This window comes from Podarcis bocagei (assembly GCF_964188305.1).
Source record: "Podarcis bocagei genome assembly, chromosome: 1".
NCBI classification, from domain to species: Eukaryota; Metazoa; Chordata; class Lepidosauria; order Squamata; family Lacertidae; genus Podarcis; species Podarcis bocagei.
In genome coordinates this window covers 99,431,160-99,451,620 of record NC_138125.1, presented here as the reverse complement: position 1 = coordinate 99,451,620, position 20,461 = coordinate 99,431,160, and the positions used below count along the sequence as shown (strand labels likewise).

Below are 20,461 nucleotides of genomic sequence, written 5' to 3'. Positions count from 1 at the left end.
TTAAATATTCAGCATTGAAAATCCCACAGAAATGCATATCTATCTATATCTATATCTATATCTATATCTATATCTATATCTATATCTTCTAATATATTATGATTGTGCCACACTATTGAAGATATTACTCATTAAAAGAGTGTATTGAAACTGCTGTTGAAGTGATATACAGCAAATGTCCAACTCCTAAGACTTGCTGATCCAGCAAAGCCATTTTATTTATTTTTTACTGGAGGCTTATAAGTTGTTAAAAGGTGCAACATCAAAATCGCTGCTGGTCTGTAATTTTGCAGTCACGTTATGCTAACAGCCAAATACCACGTCGGTGGAAATACTTAAGGTTAGGAATAATTTTATGTGCATTGCTTATATACATATGAAAGTCAAAGAGAACATATCACGGTGTTCTGTTGCGCCAGAAGCGGTTTAGTCATGCTGGCCACATGACCTGGAAAGCTGTCTGTGGACAAACACTGGCTCCCTTGGCCTAAAAGTGAGATGAGAGCCGCAACCCCATAGTCGCCTATGACTGGACTTAACCGTCCAGGGATCCTTTACCTTTATTTTATGACCCTAGCACCACATCCAATCATTATAAGTGACTATGATGGTGATGTACCAAGTGACTTCTGCTGATAATAATATTCTTCATGCTTTCCCCCCCATATAGTGGGTCAGCATGTTGAAAGGAGCCTTGGAGCTGCACATTTAGTATGCCTCCTCCAAATCACACTGTTCTTCTTGCCCCCACCATTGCATTTGATGTGTTGAGAACAATGTTTACAGCAATGAGCCTTTCCTGGGTGTGGAGGCTCCCTGCTTCAAACTTTGTTTGTTTGCTTCTTTGTTTGACTTATTAATTGCTCCAGGGAGAGGTTTCTAGGTAACATACAATGAAACAAAATTAAAACATCTAAATGTGATAAAATGTGAACTACTAGTAAATAAAAACAAGCCGAAGTACAACAAAACTTCAAATTCAGCACAGTAATATCAGATTAAGAACCCCACCCAGATACACACAGAGATCAATCATTAGAATTGAACAAGAACTAAAAAATAAGTAACATTAAAATGTTAAAAAGTAATTAAAGGGCTTGGGAGAAGGGGAAGGTCTTTGTCTGATGTGGGAAGGATATAAATGTATGCAGCAGGAGAGCCTCCCAAGGGATAGCATCCTATAGAAACTCTTTATAGTTGGGAGGGAAATAGCAGAGGTGATGAAGATGAGTGATGATTTAAGGAGCTTCTTGGCTATCAGTAGCTGGTGGTATTCCATCAAAAGAGTGTTTGAAGGTGTAGACTAGACTGTCTATCGAAAGTTAGCTGTCAGATGCTCAACCTGCACTTCAAAGCTCACTTCAGGTGGGAGACTGTACAGAGGTCAAGTCTAGAATACTTCCTTACATACTCCCTTAACATTAAGAAATCCTGATTCCTATTCTCTTATTCCTGAGCTATAGGAACCCAATCCTAACCAAAAGACATGTCTTGGTTTATCTAAAATTCTAGGCTTAGTGAGTGACAATACTGGCATAGATACAACCTTCAGAGCAATCTGGTTCAGCATTTGATGTGGTATACCTGTGTTTTCAGCTTAAATCATGGTACTTTGCCAAACACTCAAGAACAGATGTTGCTGGGCATCTTCTATCAGATTTCTAGTATGTGTCTTCGGCATGCCTCAAAATGCACCCTTTCTCTAGAACCTTATTTATATGGTCATCAACTGTGTTTTTTAAAGGCAGTGAAAATAGTCACTGTTGATTAAGTGGAAAACATTTTTGTTTAGAAGATTGCAATTGCAAAAAATGCAAACATCCATGATAGGCAGCATTACATTAAAAGATTGCAGGCCATTCTTTGGATAAAGATTTTTGCTTGAACTTGAATATGCACTAATACTTGGGACTCCATACATGGTGAAATACACTGTGATACAGATGTTTTTGTTTCATGACTCTTTGATAATTACAACTAGCTATTTATATTGTAACGTTATATATGCTTGTGTTCTAGCTCTTAGAACTAGTAAAAATCGTTATGTGGATTATTTTCAAGAGTAAATGATACAATATTGCGGCTTTCTTATCAGCTGGTTCAGGTGTCGGCAACCTAAGGCCCATGGGCCACAAGCAGCCCACAGGGGTCATTTAACTGGCCCCTGAGCCGCCCCCGAACTGAGACACCCACTCGGTGAGTCCCTGCGTGCTGTGCTGAACCAGTGCAACACTAGGACTCACTTCCGTGGCGCCGGAAATTGCGTCTGCACAGGCGCCGGAAATCGCAGGCGTGCTGGAGTGAACCGGCCCAGGCGAGGTAAACCTTGTGACCCCTGAGCTAAATGCACACCCTGAAAATCAAAGCAGCATTCTAAGCAGGACTCTCTAGCAGTAATGTTGGTTCTCTATCCCTAACCTAAATCACAGTGATGCTCAGTGTTCAGTCCGAAAAAGCTGTTTTTTGAGCAGAGATTTCAGAGACATTCCCCAGGTGGATATCAGTGGGGTTTTTTAATCAAAAAAATACATATGAAATCACTGCTTGGCTTTGTTTCCAGCTGACAGAACACTTCTGTATGCATTTACTTATATTTAAATGGAATTTGATTCCAAGTAAATGTGTTTAGGAATGCAGTGTGTGTCTATCTTTGCTCAGTTCTAAAAATCCCAAAGTGTTCTTTGGCTGGAGAAAGGGACATTCCTTCTCCAAGATCTGGCACTGAGGAAGAAAATCATCTGTGACACATGTGTGGAATCCTCTTGCCACTGTAGGACAGCTTTCTCATCTCACTTTTTTAGGTCCCAGTGCACTGGGCAACAAAACTTTGCACAGTTCTATCCTGGTTTTCCAAAAATAAATAAAATGAAACTTTATGCAGGGGCTTCCTTTGTTCTTTTCTCTAAATAAAAATTGGAATGGTTGGGGAAAGGTTAGTGAAATCTGACAGGAGTGAAGAAGAGGGTTAAGGGGGTAGGGATACAAGGAATAGGTGGGGATGAGTAATTTTGTTGTTTTTAAAAAACGAATGAAACATACACTAACAAGATTGCTATTTCCACATGTGTACACACATACACAATCCAACCACCCAAATACACAAGTATTACATAAGACTATGCAAATATTTACTGCAAGGACTATAAAGGCAAGGACTATAAAGATCAATTAGACTTCATGCTCTTTTATGGGTTATATAGACTCTCCCCCCGTGTGTGTGTGTGTGTGTGTGTGTGTTCTGCCCTTGTGTACAAAAGAGCATTGGAAATTTAAGATGAGTTTCTAGAAATTTATTAGTTATGGTTGAAATCTCATTTGATAAAGCCATGTTTCAAGACAGACTTTCTACATGTGATGTCTTGGAGGTGCTGAACTTAGGTTCCCTTCCACAGGAACTAAACTTATCTCTGCCCTACTCTAGTTTTTAACAGGTCAGGATCCAACTCTCATTAACTACTGCAGTACAGACAACACTTTGGACTCTGAATTTGCCCACCTATTGGGAGAGCTCAGTGGACCACTGAGTTTATGCTTGGCAGGGGGTTGGACTCGATGGCCCTTGTGGTCTCTTCCAACTCTATGATTCTATGACCATTCTCTATTTTTACAAGCATTTTTCTTCCACAGAAGCTATGTCTAAGAATTTGTGGTTCATATTATGATGGACCTTAGATTAAAGAGCAAGCTGCTAGCAAGAGTTCTCTTCCTTCCTGTATTTGAAAAAGTGTAATGGTTTTTCTCATTAAAAAGAACCCCTTTGGATCAGACCAAAGGCCCATCTTGCACAGCATCCTGTTTTCACAGGGGTCAACTAGATGCTCATGGGAGTCCACAAGCAGAACACGAGTGCAACAGTATCCTCCCAAACAACATTTTTGGCTGACCAACTTCACCTACAATTTTGTCCATTACATTGGGCAATGTCCAGGCCTCAGTACCTGCATGAACAGAGCTTTTTCTTTTTTATCTGGCTTGATTCTAAAAGCCATCACCACAACATCTCTGTAAACTTACAGGATCAATCCCCTACACATTTTTCCCCCTAACATGAATGTTGAGGAGACTGTCCAGTTATAGCATGATTTCCTGTTGTGAAGTTACATGATGTGAAAATAGTGTACAGTATTACCAGACTTTTGAGATAACATGCTGTTATTTTTAATTTGTAAGATGTTATCTACTGAAAAGAGTGTAAATTGTTTTAATTGAGGGCTGTAGTTGGATCCCACACTTTTCTATGAACATTTGTAATAAGGAACCATGTGTGGGCAGAAGTATTTGCTTTTTCTCTGGACCAACTCTGCTGTTCCTACAGGGAAGTCATGCTAGCTAAGATGGAGCCAAGCAGATCCTTTTTACAAATGTTATTGGAGTACCATGAATTTACTTTGTCCACCAAACAACTGTCATTGGTAGGATGCAGCGGACAAAATCTGCTTTCATAAAATCCATGCTGACTGAATGCAATCTTACTTTTCTCTCATTAAGCTGCATTAATTGAGCCCCACATCAGTGTTTCCATTACTGTACCCAAAATCAATGCTGAGCTAACTGGCTTGTAATTAGCAAGGTAACTTTCGAAGCAAGGACTATTGATAGTATGATAACAGTTTGTTGCAATGGCATTATTATTTTTTATTATGTCAGAGGCTTAATGTACTGTGAATCCAATTACGAACTTTGATGTTTATTAACTGAGGACAAGGGAAACTGTGCTCTGTAGCCACAACCCAGTAGGTCACTTGTGCATATATATGACTTTATTGTCTCTATTCTAAATCTGCTCTTCTGGGGAAGGAGGTGTTTATGTATTTAAATTTAGATGCATGCTTAAGTCCTTTATCGAACTGGGGCCTGGATTACTCTACTTCCTTCCTTATAGTTTAGAAACTATGTTTCTGCCGTTTATTTGGATTAGCTTCCTTATCTTACATTCCTTTGCCACTTCTAGCTCACTAGTCTTATGTGCATCTTTTATTTCTCCAGCAAGAGACATTCTCCTAATTGGCAAGAATACAGAGTCTTTTACCAAAACGCCGACAAGTTCCTTCATTTGACATTTATTCTAAATAAGTAGACCTGGAAATCTTCCTGGAAGTAACTTTTATTTTTTTCTGCAGACGTAGCACAATAAATGTGTATACACAAGAATCAAGCCCCCCCCCCCAAACGTTCTAAGGATTTTTGCACTTATCACCACATTATAATAAGATGTAGTTACTAGGCAGAAGTTCTTCACCTACTAGTAGTGACTTTTTTTTGTGTCTGCTTAGAAATAAGATCTGCACATACTTTTATAAAATACTGTGGAGATGAGCATTCCCCATTCAAACACAGCATCCACATGTAAAGGGGCCCTACTCTCTAAAAGAGTCCTGTTTTCATTGCCTTACTATGCCATCCAGGCAACAGAACAGCCTAGAAAACAAGAAGTCTCCATGTATATTTTATATCTTCCTCCAACCAACTCCATCTGCTCAGTTTTTAAGCTCTACAATTTGTAGAACTTCTTAAGAGTGGGGTGGGGTGTTGGTTGGTGAGACTAGGACATACCTAGGCTGCATACACACCATACATTTAAAGCACCCCCACAACCCCCCCCCCCCAAATTCTGGAAAGTGTAGTTTAGAATTCTTAGGACCCTTAGCAAATTATAGTTCCTCTGATTATTTGTGTGTGCACTTGTGCACTTTAAATGTATGGTACGTATGTAGCTACACAGATCTCCCATTTCCTTACAGGGACATTGTGGAAAACTTGCAGCACAAAGGGTTTTTTTTAAAAAAACAACAACACACAAATATTTCCAATAAAACAATTCCAAAATAATATATACAGCATAAATGTATCTAAACAGTATAGTGATACATAACAATGCAAGGTAATGAGGAGGAGTTCTATATTATATTTTTTTGCATTTCCCTGATACTTAGGTCATATTGGGAACAGTACTATCCTTAAAAAGTAGTAGTGGTACCTCGGGTTACATACGCTTCAGGTTACATACGCTTCATGTTACAGACTCCGCTAACCCAGAAATAGTACCTCGGGTTAAGAACTTTGCTTCAGGATGAGAACAGAAATCGTGCTCTGGCGGAGCGGCGGCAGCAGGAGGCCCCATTAGCTAAAGTGGTGCTTCAGGTTAAGAACAGTTTCAGGTTAAGAATGGACCTCTGGAATGAATTAAGTACTTAACCTGAGGTATCTGTACTGCTATTACAAATTTGAAGGAATCTTTCATGAGTCACATATTTGTGTATACTTGGATAAAACAGGTAGTCAAATGGCCTGATTAGGTTTAAGTAAGCTTATTGTGTTCCTATTATGGGGCTTCAAGGCATATTTTATCCTCCCTGCCTCTGTCCCTCTTTGTTTAATATCCAGTCTGAAAAATTTTTTTTGAGACCTTGAAACTTTTTCTGACACTTTGGTTGGTCCTGACCATGTCTCTCCGCCAAATGAACCCCCACAGTAGGGCTTCTTATCATTCTTTACCAGGGCTTCTGGGTTCTCAGTAAGGTCTCAGGAGCCCTGGGAGACTGCATTTCCCAGGGGTCTTCTGCCTAAAGTACTGCTAAGCATGGTCACCAAAGTGGGTGTCAGGATTCCTTACTAAGTACAGTGGTACCTCGGGTTACAGACACTTCAGGTTACAGACTCCGCTAACCCAGAAATAGTACCTTGGGTTAAGAACTTTGCTTCAGGATGAGAACAGAAATCGTGCGGCGGCAGCGGGAGGCCCCATTAGCTAAAGTGGCACCTCAGGTTAAGAACAGTTTCAGGTTAAGAACGGACCTCCAGAACAAATTAAGTTCTTAAACCGAGGTACTACTGTATTCTAAACTTCTCAATTTCGAACATCAGCTGCATCACCAGTGTGCAGGATATTGTAATTCTGGGTACATTATATATACATCAATAGATGGTAGAAAAACAATCCTGAAACTGCCCTGATCTTACTTTCCTGAAGGTTTCCAGAGCCCAAAGGAGTAACTGCACTCACTATATAGCTTTGGAAATTCCACAGACACCCTTCCCCTGAAAGTCTGAGGTGCCTTAACCAGAAAGTGAGCCACTCAATGTTTTCCCAAAGCCAAACTCACTTCAACTTCCTTAATATTTACAAACTCTTCCCATTAGCACCATTGCCCCCCACTCCTGCAACCCAAATGTCCTTTTGTACACTTGCTGTTACTTGACGTTAGGCAAGTTTGCAACATTAAAAAGTACACAACCCTGTCAGTTTCAAACAATGCATGGGGGGGGGGGGCTCCCACTTCCTCCTCACTTCTTGAGGAAAAAAGAATTAAGGCTGGCATCTTTCGCACCAGCTTGTTTCTCCAGAGCAAAACTGCTAATCAGATTAAGGTGCAGTAATTGTTGATTTAGTTAATTAGCAGGAGGGGTTTATTGGGGGAAGGGTTGACAAACGGAGCTGGGAACAGAGGGAGCTCTTGCGTGTGTGTGTCTTTTTTGTCGTTGTTGCAAAGTGGGTGTTATGGGGGGGCACTTCTGCCCCCTCCTTCTCCCAGCCCAGCGCCTCTCTTTCCCCGCTTGCCTCTCACTTCGCAGGCACCCTAGTTCCCAGCACACAATAGCAGTATTTCGCCGAGAGCTCCCCTCACGCCCTCCCTCCCCTCACCCCCCTGCCTGCCTGCCTCCCTCCCCCTGACTTCCCTAACCCCTGCTGCAGGCACAGATTTGTCAGAGCCATTCAGTTGAGACTGATTATGATTGCAGCAGATGGGCTGGATTTGACAGCCCCGATCCTAAGCAGTTCCTTCAGGGCGGCGCGGGGAGTCGATAGGCCCCGGCCGCGGAACCAGCAGCTCCTGCACACGGCGGTGGCCGCCAGAGCCCCCTCCGCGCGTCCCCTCGAGGAGCCGCCGCCGCCGCCGCGCCTGAGTGGCTCCCCTCCCCGCGGCAAGTGTGCCACCTTCCCACCCCGCCGCCTGGCCGGCCCTCCCCAAGCACATGCGAGGCGGCGGCGGCGGCCCTGCCGCAGCCCGACAAGGAGCGCCAACTAGAGCCAGCCCGGCAGCAGGAGCACAACAAAGCGGAAGAAGAAGCGGCGGCGGCTAGAGCAGCGCGAAGAGGCGGCGAAGGCGGCTGGTGCTCCGGGGGCCCCTCGCTGCGCCGCCGCCGCGGCCATGGGAAGTTTAGGAACTCGGGGCCCGCCGGCGACGCCGACGCCGGGCTCCTGCAAGGCTCCCGGAGGCCCGCGAGGATTATAGAGGCCCCGCCCCTGGTGCGCGCCTGCTGCAGAATGCCGCTCCGGAGAGCAGGTAAGAGGCGGACGCCGACGGCGGGGCCCTCCTCGGGCCTCACCTCTCTTTCTCACCCCCCTCCCCGGTTTCCTCACCTGCTCGCCTGCCGGCTTCCCGCTCCAGGTCTGGACTGGACCCCGCCCTCTGGCGTGTGTGTCCCCCCCCCCCGCCTCTCCCGGGCCGGCGTCTCCTCCCCTTCACTCCTGGGTTAAGGGCGAAGTACGGGAGAGAGGTCGTGGGGGGGGGGTGCAAGCCGAGGGGCGGACTTGTGCGGGAAGCAAGATGGGAGAGCAGCTGACACGGGCATGCATGCTGTATTTGCAGAGGTTCACGCGTGCAGTGCATGCATGCACGCGAAGAGGCCGGCTTGCGCGCGGGCGCTTGGTGGGTGCCTAAGTTGCATGTGCACGGCGAGCGTGGGCAAGTGCATGGGGGCGAAGCGTGCTGCGTGCGTCGACGCCAGCGTGGGCGGCAGCTGCTCCACTTCGCAAGGTGATTTGGATGGAATGCCCTTCTTCCCGACAATGGAGCATTGGGGAGATGTCGTTTGTAGGTGTAAACACGTGCATATATATGTCTACGAGTGTGTCTTATTTTCTCCTCCTGATTATCTGTAGGAACTCATTTGTCAGGTCGTTTGTTCTTTAACCCCTATGCAAACCGGTGTCACCCTCGGCACACATGCTACTGTGCAGATTAATGCACAGACACTAGGTCTGAGCAGCAGTGCTAGCCGGCTGCCAAGTTCTCAACAGCCTGTACAGGACTAGCATTGCTATTAAACATGTGGTGAGGGGGCAACATGTGGGGCAAAGGGAATGGCAGCCAGACAGCTGCTGCATAGCACTTTGGCGAATCGGGATTAAGCACAGTGGCCCTGTTGATTTCCGAATGGACGGAGTAGTTAAGTCTACAAATAGGAGACACTTGCTTCTGTCAACTTCCTGCTGTTGATTCTGTCATTTGGAGTTCCTCCTGCTGCTGTCACTACTCCACCAGTTTTCTGAAGCTCCTGCAACTCTTGCCCTTTTCTTGTCCTTTTATAAATTACTGCCGTGGAATCTTTGCTCCTTCTGGCCCAGCATTACTGTCCTTTCTGCTTTTTGTTACTGTTTCCATTTCTTCCTGCTGCTATCCGTTGCCCTTTCCCTTGCCTCTCATTTTCCTGTTCCTTCTGCTGTCCCTGCTCTGCTGTCCCATCTGCTGCTGCCCCTCTTTGGTCACTCCTCCTTTTTGCTGCTGCTGTTGCTGAGGAGGAGGAGAGCCCTACAATTGTATGCTCTGTTGCTACTGGCAACTGCATGTACCGAATTGCTACGCATCCATAAGCAGCTTAATTCTGATTGATAGCAGAGAAATATGATATTTTTTAGGATGACCAAAGAGAGAAGGGGGGAGGGGAGAGACCAAAGCTTTCTGTGCTCACGTGTGTGTATGTGTGTGTGTGTGTGTATTTGTATATAATTTCCATGATTCAGACTTTTTTAATCTTGGGGGTTAATCCCAGCGGCTTCCTCCTTGTGATCTGGCTGGTTTATCTAAGCTGTTGGTGTGGTTGCAGTAGACCTTTATTTCTGCTCTTCATTATCTATGCCTCTGTTGGTTCAGATAAATGAAGCTTTTCAAGTAAATTTACTTCTGTGCTTGAGCACTGAAACCGACCTATCTTACTGACCCAGAAGGATTCTTTAAAGCTCCCCGGAAGCAATTTGTAAAGAAACCAGCTCACTCCAGATAATAGAAATATTAATTTCCCCTTCTTTCCACCCTTTCTTTGCTTGCCCCTGTTCACCTTCTCTTAAAAAAAAGGGCTACTTTCCCCCAAGTTCTGGAAGGGTTATGATCAGTGCAATTAAATATCCCACATGATCTGGTGAGGCATTAATTACACCATATGTGTTTTATGGGTGGTGGGGCTATAAACTGTCCAGCTACATCTTTAAACATTTTTTAATTTTTTTGCTGAACAGCTAGTTTTGTCTATTTACTTTGAGTATTTTAGTATAAAATGACAAAAAGCTGTGCCTTTTTACTGTTGTACCAAACTCTAATTCCCAACAGCTACTGCATCTAAGCTAAGCAGCAAGCAGTACCGTGTGTGATGATCCTCATGCATTGTAAACATCACTTGGTGTATTCATGATTCTATTGGGTAGAGTGCTAAAGGCATAACTGTAACTTTACATGATGTTGTATTGCAAGCCTGCATGCTTAAGCTTCCTGACAGGCTACTTTTGTAAGTGACAGAACTACTTAATATTTTAGTGATACTGCACTACATGGATTTGGAACTACTTTACATGTTGCATTATAGAAAATCAGTCTAAATGAAAAAGAGGAACAATTGTTTAATCATAGATGCATTTTATTCAGAGCGTGCTGGTTAGTGATGGAGAGCTTAAATTGCATGGTTAGTTCTTACAACAAGTGCAATTAAGCATAAATCACAGTGAGAACTGTAGTGTAGCTATCATTTAATCACATATGATTAAGGAACCAATCAAACCATGGCTTTTTGTGGGAATTGGAAAGCTGTGGTTTTGAAGATAGTTGTTTCATCACAAATGAAATATTGTCTAGCATGTCTTCCTTGAAATAAATCCCATCATTTCTACCAGTGAGCACACATCATTCTGTTTATGCCAGTACCATCTAACCTAGTCCATGAACATGGCCTGTTTCTACCCCTTCTTAATTACGTTGCTTAGACCTGCTATTCAGATGTCATTAGATACTCTCACCCTATTTAGCATCCTTATGACAATTGATACATGAACTGGTTTATGATGTGCAAGAAGCAGTTTTGTACAAAGTTAGGCCACGCATCCATTTAGCTCAGTATTGTCTACACTGACTAGTAGCAGTTCTCCAGGATTTTGGACAGTGGACTTTCCTAGTCCCACCTGGAGATGCTAGGTATTTTTTTTTTAATAGAAATTTTTATTGGCTTTTCACTTTTTATAAAGACAAATACAAACAAAAAAGACAAAAGACAAAAACATGTATAATTTCAGAAAATCCTACTTTCCTAGCCTTGTTCCCGGACTTCCCCCCACCCCCCTTCATGCATCCCCATTCCCAGAATTGTGTCAGCAAATTAGTATTTCTCTTCTTAATCATCTTAAAATAACCTCTTTTATAAAAAAAGTAGATTTTTTCTAAGTTGGACTCAAGTTCTCTTCCATTGATTTCCCAATTTGTCTTAAATAAAAGTCATTAATTAAACCCAAAAGTCTTGAGTGTTTTTACAATTCTATTCTTCCCTCCCTCCCATCCCCGGTTTTCGTCCCTTCCCAGTACATATCCAAAATATCAGTTCTTAGCCTGGATTCCTCACGTCCGAGGCTTTCAAGTCTCTTTCAGTCCCTCTCCGCCGGTCTTGTTGGTAATCCTTTATGTCGGTCGTCGAGTCTCGAAAAAGCTCTGTCACCATCCAACCATATTCTCTTCCCACAAGAACAATTGGAAACAGCTGCTGGAAAATTTCCACAAAGTCTGCTTCTTCAGAATCAAAGTCAAGGTGGAGGCCCCCATTATATTTCTTTATTTTAAGTTCCTGTATTCCATAAACTCCCGGGGCCTCCTCCTCCATCTTTTGCATCTTTCGCAGATTTGTGTTAGATATAATCCAAAAGTCTCCTTGTTTATATTCCGCAGATGTCAGCTTCTGGCTGGTACTTTCCAACTTTACTTTCTCTTTTTCTTGTTTAGTCTTTTCCACTTCTTTAGATATCATTTCCGATTCAGCTGTGGATTCTTTCTCATCCAGGTCCTCAATACATTCAGCAGAGCTGCTTGTTCCAGAAGTCAAGGTCATAAGTTGTTTATTCATAGCCAGACTCTGCTCTTGTAAGACTCCCACCAGATGAAACATTCTTTCGATTTCCGCTAGTAACTTTCCATCCACCGCCATTGTAATTTCACAGAATTCCCCCTAGAGGGAATCTAGTTACTTAGTAATCTTTCTCCAACAATCCTCCAACTTATTGTTATTACTTTGTTTCCAACAATTTTAACTCAATTGCAACTCATTTTAGTCCAGAGGGATCTTAAATAACAATTTTTCCACTTAAATTGTCCGTTTGACAGCTTTGACAGCTGTCAAACTCCGCACCTCTTCCACACGCTCAAAAGCAGGATGCTCCCGGGCCCGGGAGGGGGGGGGTTGTTTACAACTGAAAGAAAGCTTCCAACACTCCACTCTCCAGCTCAAGATTTCTTTTTGCCAAATCTTGGAAGTTAATGTCTTTTTCAACTCACCCCACAAAGGGTAGGCATTCCAGCTTAGTTCTTATATCGTTGCTTTAGATCGTCTGCAAGAAGGAGGGGTGCGGACTTCCTTTTAGCACACCCCCCGGTCGTCTCGAATTCACAGGATAATATTCATAAAGTCCAATTCCGTTTTACTCACGGGTTATTCTTTTCAGTCCGAATTTCAAGGAAGGGAATCAGCACTCTCCAGTCATGGCTCGCGGCTTCGCTCAACCGAGGTAGCGATCGACTCTCAGCACCACGCCACCCTCCGTATCCTCTCCGCAGCCTTTAAAAAGGCTCTTCGTGAATCGGGGGGGGCGCTTAAGGTGCCCACCGAGTCTTCAGTCCGCAGGCTTCAGCGCCTGCGGTTTTTGAGGGTCCCCGCGTCGCCGGCGCGGCAAGACCCGTCCTCAGTTGAGCCGATTCCCTCCGGAGCTCGGAGGGAATCCGCCATTTCCAGGTCGCGCCAACCCGGAAGTCCTGGAGATGCTAGGTATTGAACCTGGGACCTTCTACATGCAAAACATCACCTGCAGGCCTTCTCCATAAAGATGAGTTTATGGAAACTCTCCTATAGTGTCCTCCTATACAATACACTTGTTTGAATCCAACTGTATCAGTTACTGAAACCCACCTTTATTATGTTTCTTACTGTCTGTCTGTCTCTTTTCATCCATTAACTCCTTGGCATATATTTGGGAACGGAAGGGCTGATACAAGACTATTATTGTCATTATTATTATTATATTATTATTATTATTATTATTATTATTATTATTATTATTATTATTATTATATTTTATTGGAAACTAGGTAATGCCACTTTGGGGACATGCAATTTCAGATGCCTATGCTGTGAGCAGCATTGTGACAAGTCATGTGTTGCTTCTAGAATGAACATTTTTACATTACTACACCTGATATTTGTTTTATAGTTATTCTTAACTGTGTTTTTGGCAAGATGTCACAGTACTGTTGTTCTCATAGTTGTGTTGATGAATAAATAAGTTGGCCGAAGGTATCACAAATTTTGCAGTAATTAAATATGTTGATTAGTTTACTGCATGGAAGCATACTTAATTTTAGTGTCCCAAGATCAATACTCTTCAGGATTGAGCTAAACATTTTAGACATAGAGTTGCCTTCCCTATTTGCCTTCTGTATTCACTTGTAGTATAACACAATGGCTCAGTTTTCATGTCACCTTAAAGCAAACCATGGCAAACTGTGAACAACATCATCATCATTTTATTTGTATGCTGCCTTTCCACAGTTAAAAACAATGTTCAAGGCGGCTTACAACATGACAAGGTTTACATAATTACAAACGTCATAAACAATAAATAAACCACATCAAAAAATACACAACCTAATTGAAAACAATTTCCACATAAATCAAAATCTAAAACTAAGAATATAGCATTAATATCACAGTTTAAAATGACATAGGTAAAAAATAACAGCAATTTAAAGAACACACACACAAAAACCAGAGCCCTCTCTGCCCAGCGGCAGCAGTTCTTATAGCCCTGTCAGGCCCCTCCCTAGACCAGGTGGTGAGTGGCAGGACTGGGGCCCACAGGCGCTCAGCAGGGGAGTCCTCCTGGGCAGCAGCAGCAGCAGTAGCAGCAGCAGAAGCAGCAGTTCTTATACGGCCCATCAGGCCCTGCCCTAGGCAAAACAAGTTTCTTGGTACACAGGGTGAAGATTGTGGCCACTGATCGCTGCCTCACTACTAGGAGCCAAGCCAAACCATGACTTGGTTTAGCATTACATCCAAATCTGGGATCATGTATGTCTAGCTCCAAACAAAGCATGAGTGGCGAGCCACAAACAAATCTTGGTTACAGCTTGTGGTTTGTTTGGAGTGAGACCAAGCATGAGCCCGACTTTAGAAGCAATGCTCTTGGTAGTGCAGCAGCAGGAGGACTGTAAGAGGACCAAAGTGGCCACGATTTTCAAAATGTACACCAGCACACTTGGCTTCTTCATGCTAAACGGTAGTTTGGCATTGTATAATGTGCAAACCATGCCAGGTGTGACCTCGTTGTGCTACTCTCCCCTCCTTGCACCTACTTAAGGTCATTGGCTGTCAAGTGTAGGGAAATGCACTATACACTATGCGTGTCGCATTGCACATGTTCTAGCACACAGTATCAGGAAAAGAGGGCAAAGTAACATAGAGTAGTGGCAATACTTTGTTCTGCTCCTTTGTGTGGAAGTTATATGTGTATTGACTGTGAGGCTGGTCCTACCTTTAGGCAAAGTGAGGCCATTGTTTCAGGCCATAGGTGCTTGGAGGTTCCCTGGATATATTCAGGAGCACCTTGACTGTTGGAGGTGCCACATGGCCCATCCTGCACCCCATAGTTTTTTCTGCTAGCTAACCTGGAAGATTCAACTTCCAGTCCAGTTGGGCATTGTGGAACAATGGTAGCGCCATTGTATCCTTTATCACAGGAGTAAGTTTGTTTTGGCCTTGCCCTGATGGGCTACACCATTCCGCTTCAGTCATATGTGCTCATCAATTGGGGATGCTTTGTTGAAGGTCCCAGGTTCTCTTGTTAGAAAGAGACATGGAGATGATAGGATAGTCTCCTGTCTGAAACGTTGGCAAGGTGCTGCCAGTCAGAGTAGACAATACTGGGTTAGATGGGCAAATAGTCTGATCTTCTGTAAGATAGTGTCCTGTGTTCTTCCTGTCAGTGTGCTTCCTCCATGAGCTGGCAATGCTGCATGTTTATTCAAGTTCCTATCCTTGCCATAGAAAAACAATGGATAATACACTGTCACCATGGTCTCAGTGACTGAACTGGCAGTTGTCCTGTTTGTTAACTTTTTTCAGTTCTGAAGCTGTTGCTATTTTGACATTATCTAAAATCCTTTGAGGGGCTTGTTTTTGTTTTTGTTCTTTAATAACACAGCAGCCATTAAATTGTATTTATATATTCTCAGAGGAATATCGTCTATCTTTGGATTCCAGGTTGCTTGGAATGATGAAACGGTTATTTGGTTTGGAAGCTGAATGACATTGGCATCTGTCCCTGCTATAATGATGGGTGAGGGATGATAGACGGAAATTAAACTAAAAAAAATCTTAATAGCGCAATCTACTCTCATAGGCAGCTTTCTCTGTTGTGATTTGCTTATTTTATTGCTGTTCTTCTTCAGAATTGATCTCAAGGCAGTTAGTGAAACAATTAATAAAACAAAGTTTAAAATAAAAAAAGTTAAAAATATAAAAACAACAACAAAACAATGATTATAGTAACATAACAAAATTTTTAGTAGATGACATAATGATCCCTGATTTCCTTGGGCAATCTAATCAGTTATGCCAAAAGTCCTGGGACAGCTCAGCTGGTAGAAAATGAGACTTAACTTGAGGGTTGTGGGTTTGAGCCCACGTTGGGCGAAAGATTCCTGCATCACAGGGGGCTGGACTACATGGCCCTTGTGGTCCCATCCAATTCTACAATTCTATATAAAAAAAGGCTAAGTAAATCCATACATTTTCACCTGTGGTTGGAAGCTTGAAAAGGTAAAAGCTGTTGCACCTCCATGGGGAGAGAATTCTATAGTTGGGGTGCTGCTACAGTGTAGGCTTACCCCATATTTCCATCCAGCAGGCCATTTCTGCTATTGATATTGGCTGTCGGAGCCTGGGCTGGATGATTAAGTAAAATGCACTCTATCAGTTTTGGCACTGTGATCATCAAGCTGTGGAAGTGCAGAGTAATTTCTTCTCTTTGGTCTGAATTTAAAACATTTTTTTAGTTCAGGACTGGCTAACCTGTGGTCCTCCAGATATTACAAGTTGTCTCATCCCTGGCCATGCTGCCTTGGACTGATGTAAGTTCAGTGAACTTGACTAATATGGATATATGCTTATGAATAGTTTTATTATAGATAGTGTGTGTGTGTGTGTGTGTGTGTGTGCGCGCGCAGTGGTACCTCTAGTTACAAACTTAATTCGTTATGGAGGTCCGTTTTTAACCTGAAACTGCTCTTAACTAGAGGTGTGCTTTCACTAATGAGGCCTCTTGCTGCTGCTGCGCCGCCAGTACACAATTTCCCTTCTCATCCTGGGGCAAAGTTCTCAACTCGAGGTATCTCTTCCAGGTTAGCGGAGTTTGTAACCTGAAGCGTTTGTAACCTGAGGCATTTGTAACTCGAGGTACCACTGTGTGTGTGTGTATATCACACTTCTTTAGAAATAATTTATTAATTGCGGGTCTCAAACCAATTTACTAGCATAGTCACTTTCATTTTTCTTCAGAGTAGATGGGATAAAAATTTGTCCTGTGCACCCAAAAACAGGATGCATGATTTAAAATATATATATTTAAATTGTTGCTAAATTTATGTCATACATTCATACATAATTTTATTTGTATGCCACCTTTCTGCAGTTCAAACTATTCTCAAAGCAGCTTACAACATGAAAAGAATATGTAACTACGACATAACAAAAGTAGTCATAAACAATAAATACAACTTTAAAAAAACACACACAACCAAAGTGAATGACTTCAGTATAAATCACAACAAGATCTAAAACAAAGATACAAAAAAACCCCCCAATCAGCAACAACAACCCCTCCAACAGTCCCCCAGCTCAAGTGTTTGTTCAGCAGCCTAAGCTTTTGTAGCTGGAGTCAGTCGGGCCCTGCCCTCACAAGCCAGGTAGTAAAAGGCCTGCAAGGCAAGGAGCAGGTCTTCTAGGATTCACAGCCAAGATGGTCTTGCTGCACCTAGTTCCTTTTCAGCATTTGAGGGGTAACCCCTTTCTTCCAATATCCATTTTGTGCTTACAATTTAATGTCAAAATAGTCCAAACAGAAAGCTTGTAAATATAATTTATTTAAAATAACTTTAAGCTCTGGATAATATCCTTGTTTCAAAGTTCATTAAGCATAAATTTGAATTTAGTACAGTCATACTTCGAGTTACAAACGCTTCAGGTTGCGTTTTTTTTTTGGTTACGGACCGCCAAAACCCGGAAATACCGGAACGGGTTACTTCCAGGTTTTGACAGTTGCGCATGCGCATAAGCGCTTAATTGCGCTTTGCGCATGCACAGAATTGCAACCCGCACTTACGCAGATGTGCTGCTGCGGGTTGCGAACGCTGCGGGTTGCGAACATGCATCCCACACGGATCACGTTCGCAACCAGAGGGTCCACTGTATTTTATATGCAAGTAATTTAACCCAAAGGATTGACTGCATACGTTTCTCGCCAAAGTATCACCTGTGGAAGTAGAAGCTCTGTGGTCTCCTAATGTCCGTGAATATGGAGCCATCATGGGACTTTCCTGCTAGCTAACAGCACAAGACATTGTGGGAACTGTTTAATGTGTAGGACATTTGCCTGACAGTAGTTTACTTAAGATTATTATACTTTGTTTGGGGATTTGTATTTGCCAGGCACTATTGCATTTTTAGTTCCAGGCTTCTCAGAATTATGGGACAGCGGGTCAACAAAAATTACTGTGGGATTGTCAGATGTGACAAACCAGATTTTCAAAGCAAATAGTTCATAATTGATAGCAATTTAGCATTCCTTTTTATAGGACTTGTAATTGCTTTTAGTGGTTCTGTTTTTGACTTCATCTGTAATGTCCAACCTGGTATCATGTTTAATAACAACATTAAAAACAAAACACATGCTAATGTATCACGAGAAAGGTCTGAAGATTTCCTCTGAAGTCCCGCAACTAAGCACAGTCCACGGTGGCATCACAAATGCTCTATGTGAAAGTGCCTCTCTTCATTCCTACTTTGACCCAGATGTTCTCCTCTTAGCACAGTTGGCAGTGGGAGAGAGGAAAATACCGTGATTTGTAAACTAGCTGGAAGAAAATGGTTCTGCCCTGCTTTTGTGCCTCCAACAACAGTGTAATATGCATGAATTAATCTGTGTAGACTTCATAAATTAGTGGATGAAGCTTTTCATGGTTATGGAAATTACAACAAGCACAATCACTTCGTAAGTGCTGTCCATCCATTTTAAGGTAGAAATAAATTTGCTCTTGCAGCCAAACAAGATGTAATGCTGAAACCAGTCATCAGATCTTTTGACATTGCTTTCTGTGCTTCAGAGCAGCTGCAGAGGGGATTGCTTACTTGATTGGGGAAGCAGTGCTGGGGGAGTGTTTATCTTGTTGCCCTTCTGAATGACATCCCTAGTCTATTGGTTTTCCTGCTAAAGGAGTACAAGCACCTCTTGTTGCTTTGCGCAGTGAGACTTAGTTAGGGTACGTGGTGTCCTTAATAGCATTTGGGGTGTGGATAAATGATTTAGAAGTCCTGTATGAAGTAATTTCCCCCCTTATCCTTAAATGTGTTGACTCATGAGGTTTTTAAATATATTATGTGATTACAAGTACAAAAGGTAGAAAGGAGATGCTCTCCTAGGTGTGGCGTCTTCTGTTTGTGCAGACCAGGTGTTTTTCCAGACCATCACATTTTTCCCTAATGTGGTCAGGGTGCTCCTGAAAAAAATGCATATGTTCAAAAACAAAGGCAGCATTTGATTTGTAAGTCAGATCGCAGTTCTATATTCCGCTGTTGCTGCAGTTTGGTGTAATGTTGAAATTGGACTTGGAGAGGCCTGGGATTCCATATATGCTTGCAAACAGATGGGTGTGCTTGGATGAGTCACAATTCTCAGTCTAGCCTATGCTCATAAGTTGTTGTGAGGATAAAGGGATGGAGAAGCTGTCTCCAACCAAATTTGCCACCTTACACTTCTTAGACTCTAAGGATTCTTTCCTTTGGAAGTTGGGTCAACAGATTTAATGGTGGCACCTTTGAGTGACAGGTGGTCAGCCCTGTCCACTGGGGGGGAGTGGGGGAGCTCAAGATCTGGCCAGCCAACTGGATCCTCTTCTCTATCCCTGCTGTATATAAAGAGAGATAGAAATGTGAGTAGATAAGTAACAAGAGAGTGTTAACTTTGCTAAAGTAAGTTTTTAATAGTTACCTTTAAATGCTTATGCATTTGTGTTTAAGGTGGGGGGCATCAGTGTCCTGGCTAGGATCCCATGTATCTATGATCAATGTCACCAGCGCTTAATTTAAACCTCAGGATAACTTGTCTTTAGAACTCACCCTGACTATGTGAAGGAGAATGCTGCTGTTTAGAGCATATGAAGTATTTTGAGAAGCACACTCTAGGGAAGGGTCAAATACTGTGGCCTTCTCACACGATGGGAGACTCCAGATTTTCACCTCTATCATTAGAAACACTCAATATGGCTCTGAATGTCAGTTGCTGAGGAACAAGACAATTGTATTCATGTTCTCCTTGAGGGCTTCCCATTGGCATCTGGTTGGTTACTGGGGGAACATAATTTTAGACCTGATAAACCTTTGGTCTGATCCAACGCGGATGTTCTTAATTAAGCATTGAGCAGCTTTTGGGCATGAGCGCCGCAACCCCAGAGTCGGTCACGACTGGACCTAATGGTCAGGGGTCCCTTTATATTTACCTTTACAGGGCTCCTTTGAGGACCGAATGGGGAAAGCCCCATGCATTAATGTATTTGTTGACTTATTTTAAGGATTTTTACCCCCATGCTTCAGCTGAAAAGGCTCTCAGAGCATCTTATATTAAACTGCCCTACCTTCTGATAACTTTGAGACCTTAAATTGAACTCAGAGAAGTATATATTGCAAACATTCTGAAGGGGTACTCATATTTGGATATCTGTAAGTCTCTAGTGGGGAAGGAAACTGGGGACCAACTGTTGAAAACATTTTTTTTTAAAATCCTTGCTCTTTGATTGTGATCCACAGATTTCATTAAGATACTCTTATTGACTTGGACATATATGAAAAAGGGAAAGAATCAGCTTTGCTTGTTTGTCATATCGTGTCAGGAATCAGAAAACCCTAGAATGGTAGAGTTGGAAGGGACCCTGAGGGGCCTCCCCTG

General features: G+C 42.7%; 1 protein-coding gene and 1 long non-coding RNA gene across 8 annotated transcripts in view; one reads left to right on the top strand and one right to left on the bottom strand.

The window, feature by feature from the left end:
• The window catches only part of LOC308590341, a 62,894-nt gene extending 54,385 nt beyond the window's left edge, over positions 1 to 8,509 (bottom strand). Inside the window, exon 1 of the long non-coding RNA XR_014009753.1 lies at positions 8,363 to 8,509. This is a non-coding gene — a long non-coding RNA (uncharacterized lncRNA). The remainder of the gene's footprint in view (positions 1 to 8,362) is intronic.
• The window catches only part of NCKAP5 (NCK associated protein 5), a 548,005-nt gene that overhangs the window by 179,971 nt on the left and 347,573 nt on the right, over positions 1 to 20,461 (top strand). For 2 of the 7 annotated variants that reach the window (XM_081199367.1, XM_081199376.1), the window contains exon 1: positions 8,596 to 8,759. The exons of 4 other annotated variants lie outside the window; for them this stretch is intronic. In XM_081199367.1, coding sequence (XP_081055493.1) covers positions 8,611 to 8,759 — 149 coding nt within the window. In that variant the 5' untranslated portion in view covers positions 8,596 to 8,610. Of the gene's footprint in view, positions 1 to 7,950; positions 8,286 to 8,595; positions 8,760 to 20,461 lie in introns of those variants that run through there. One more of the 7 variants, XM_081199373.1, reaches the window with a different exon arrangement.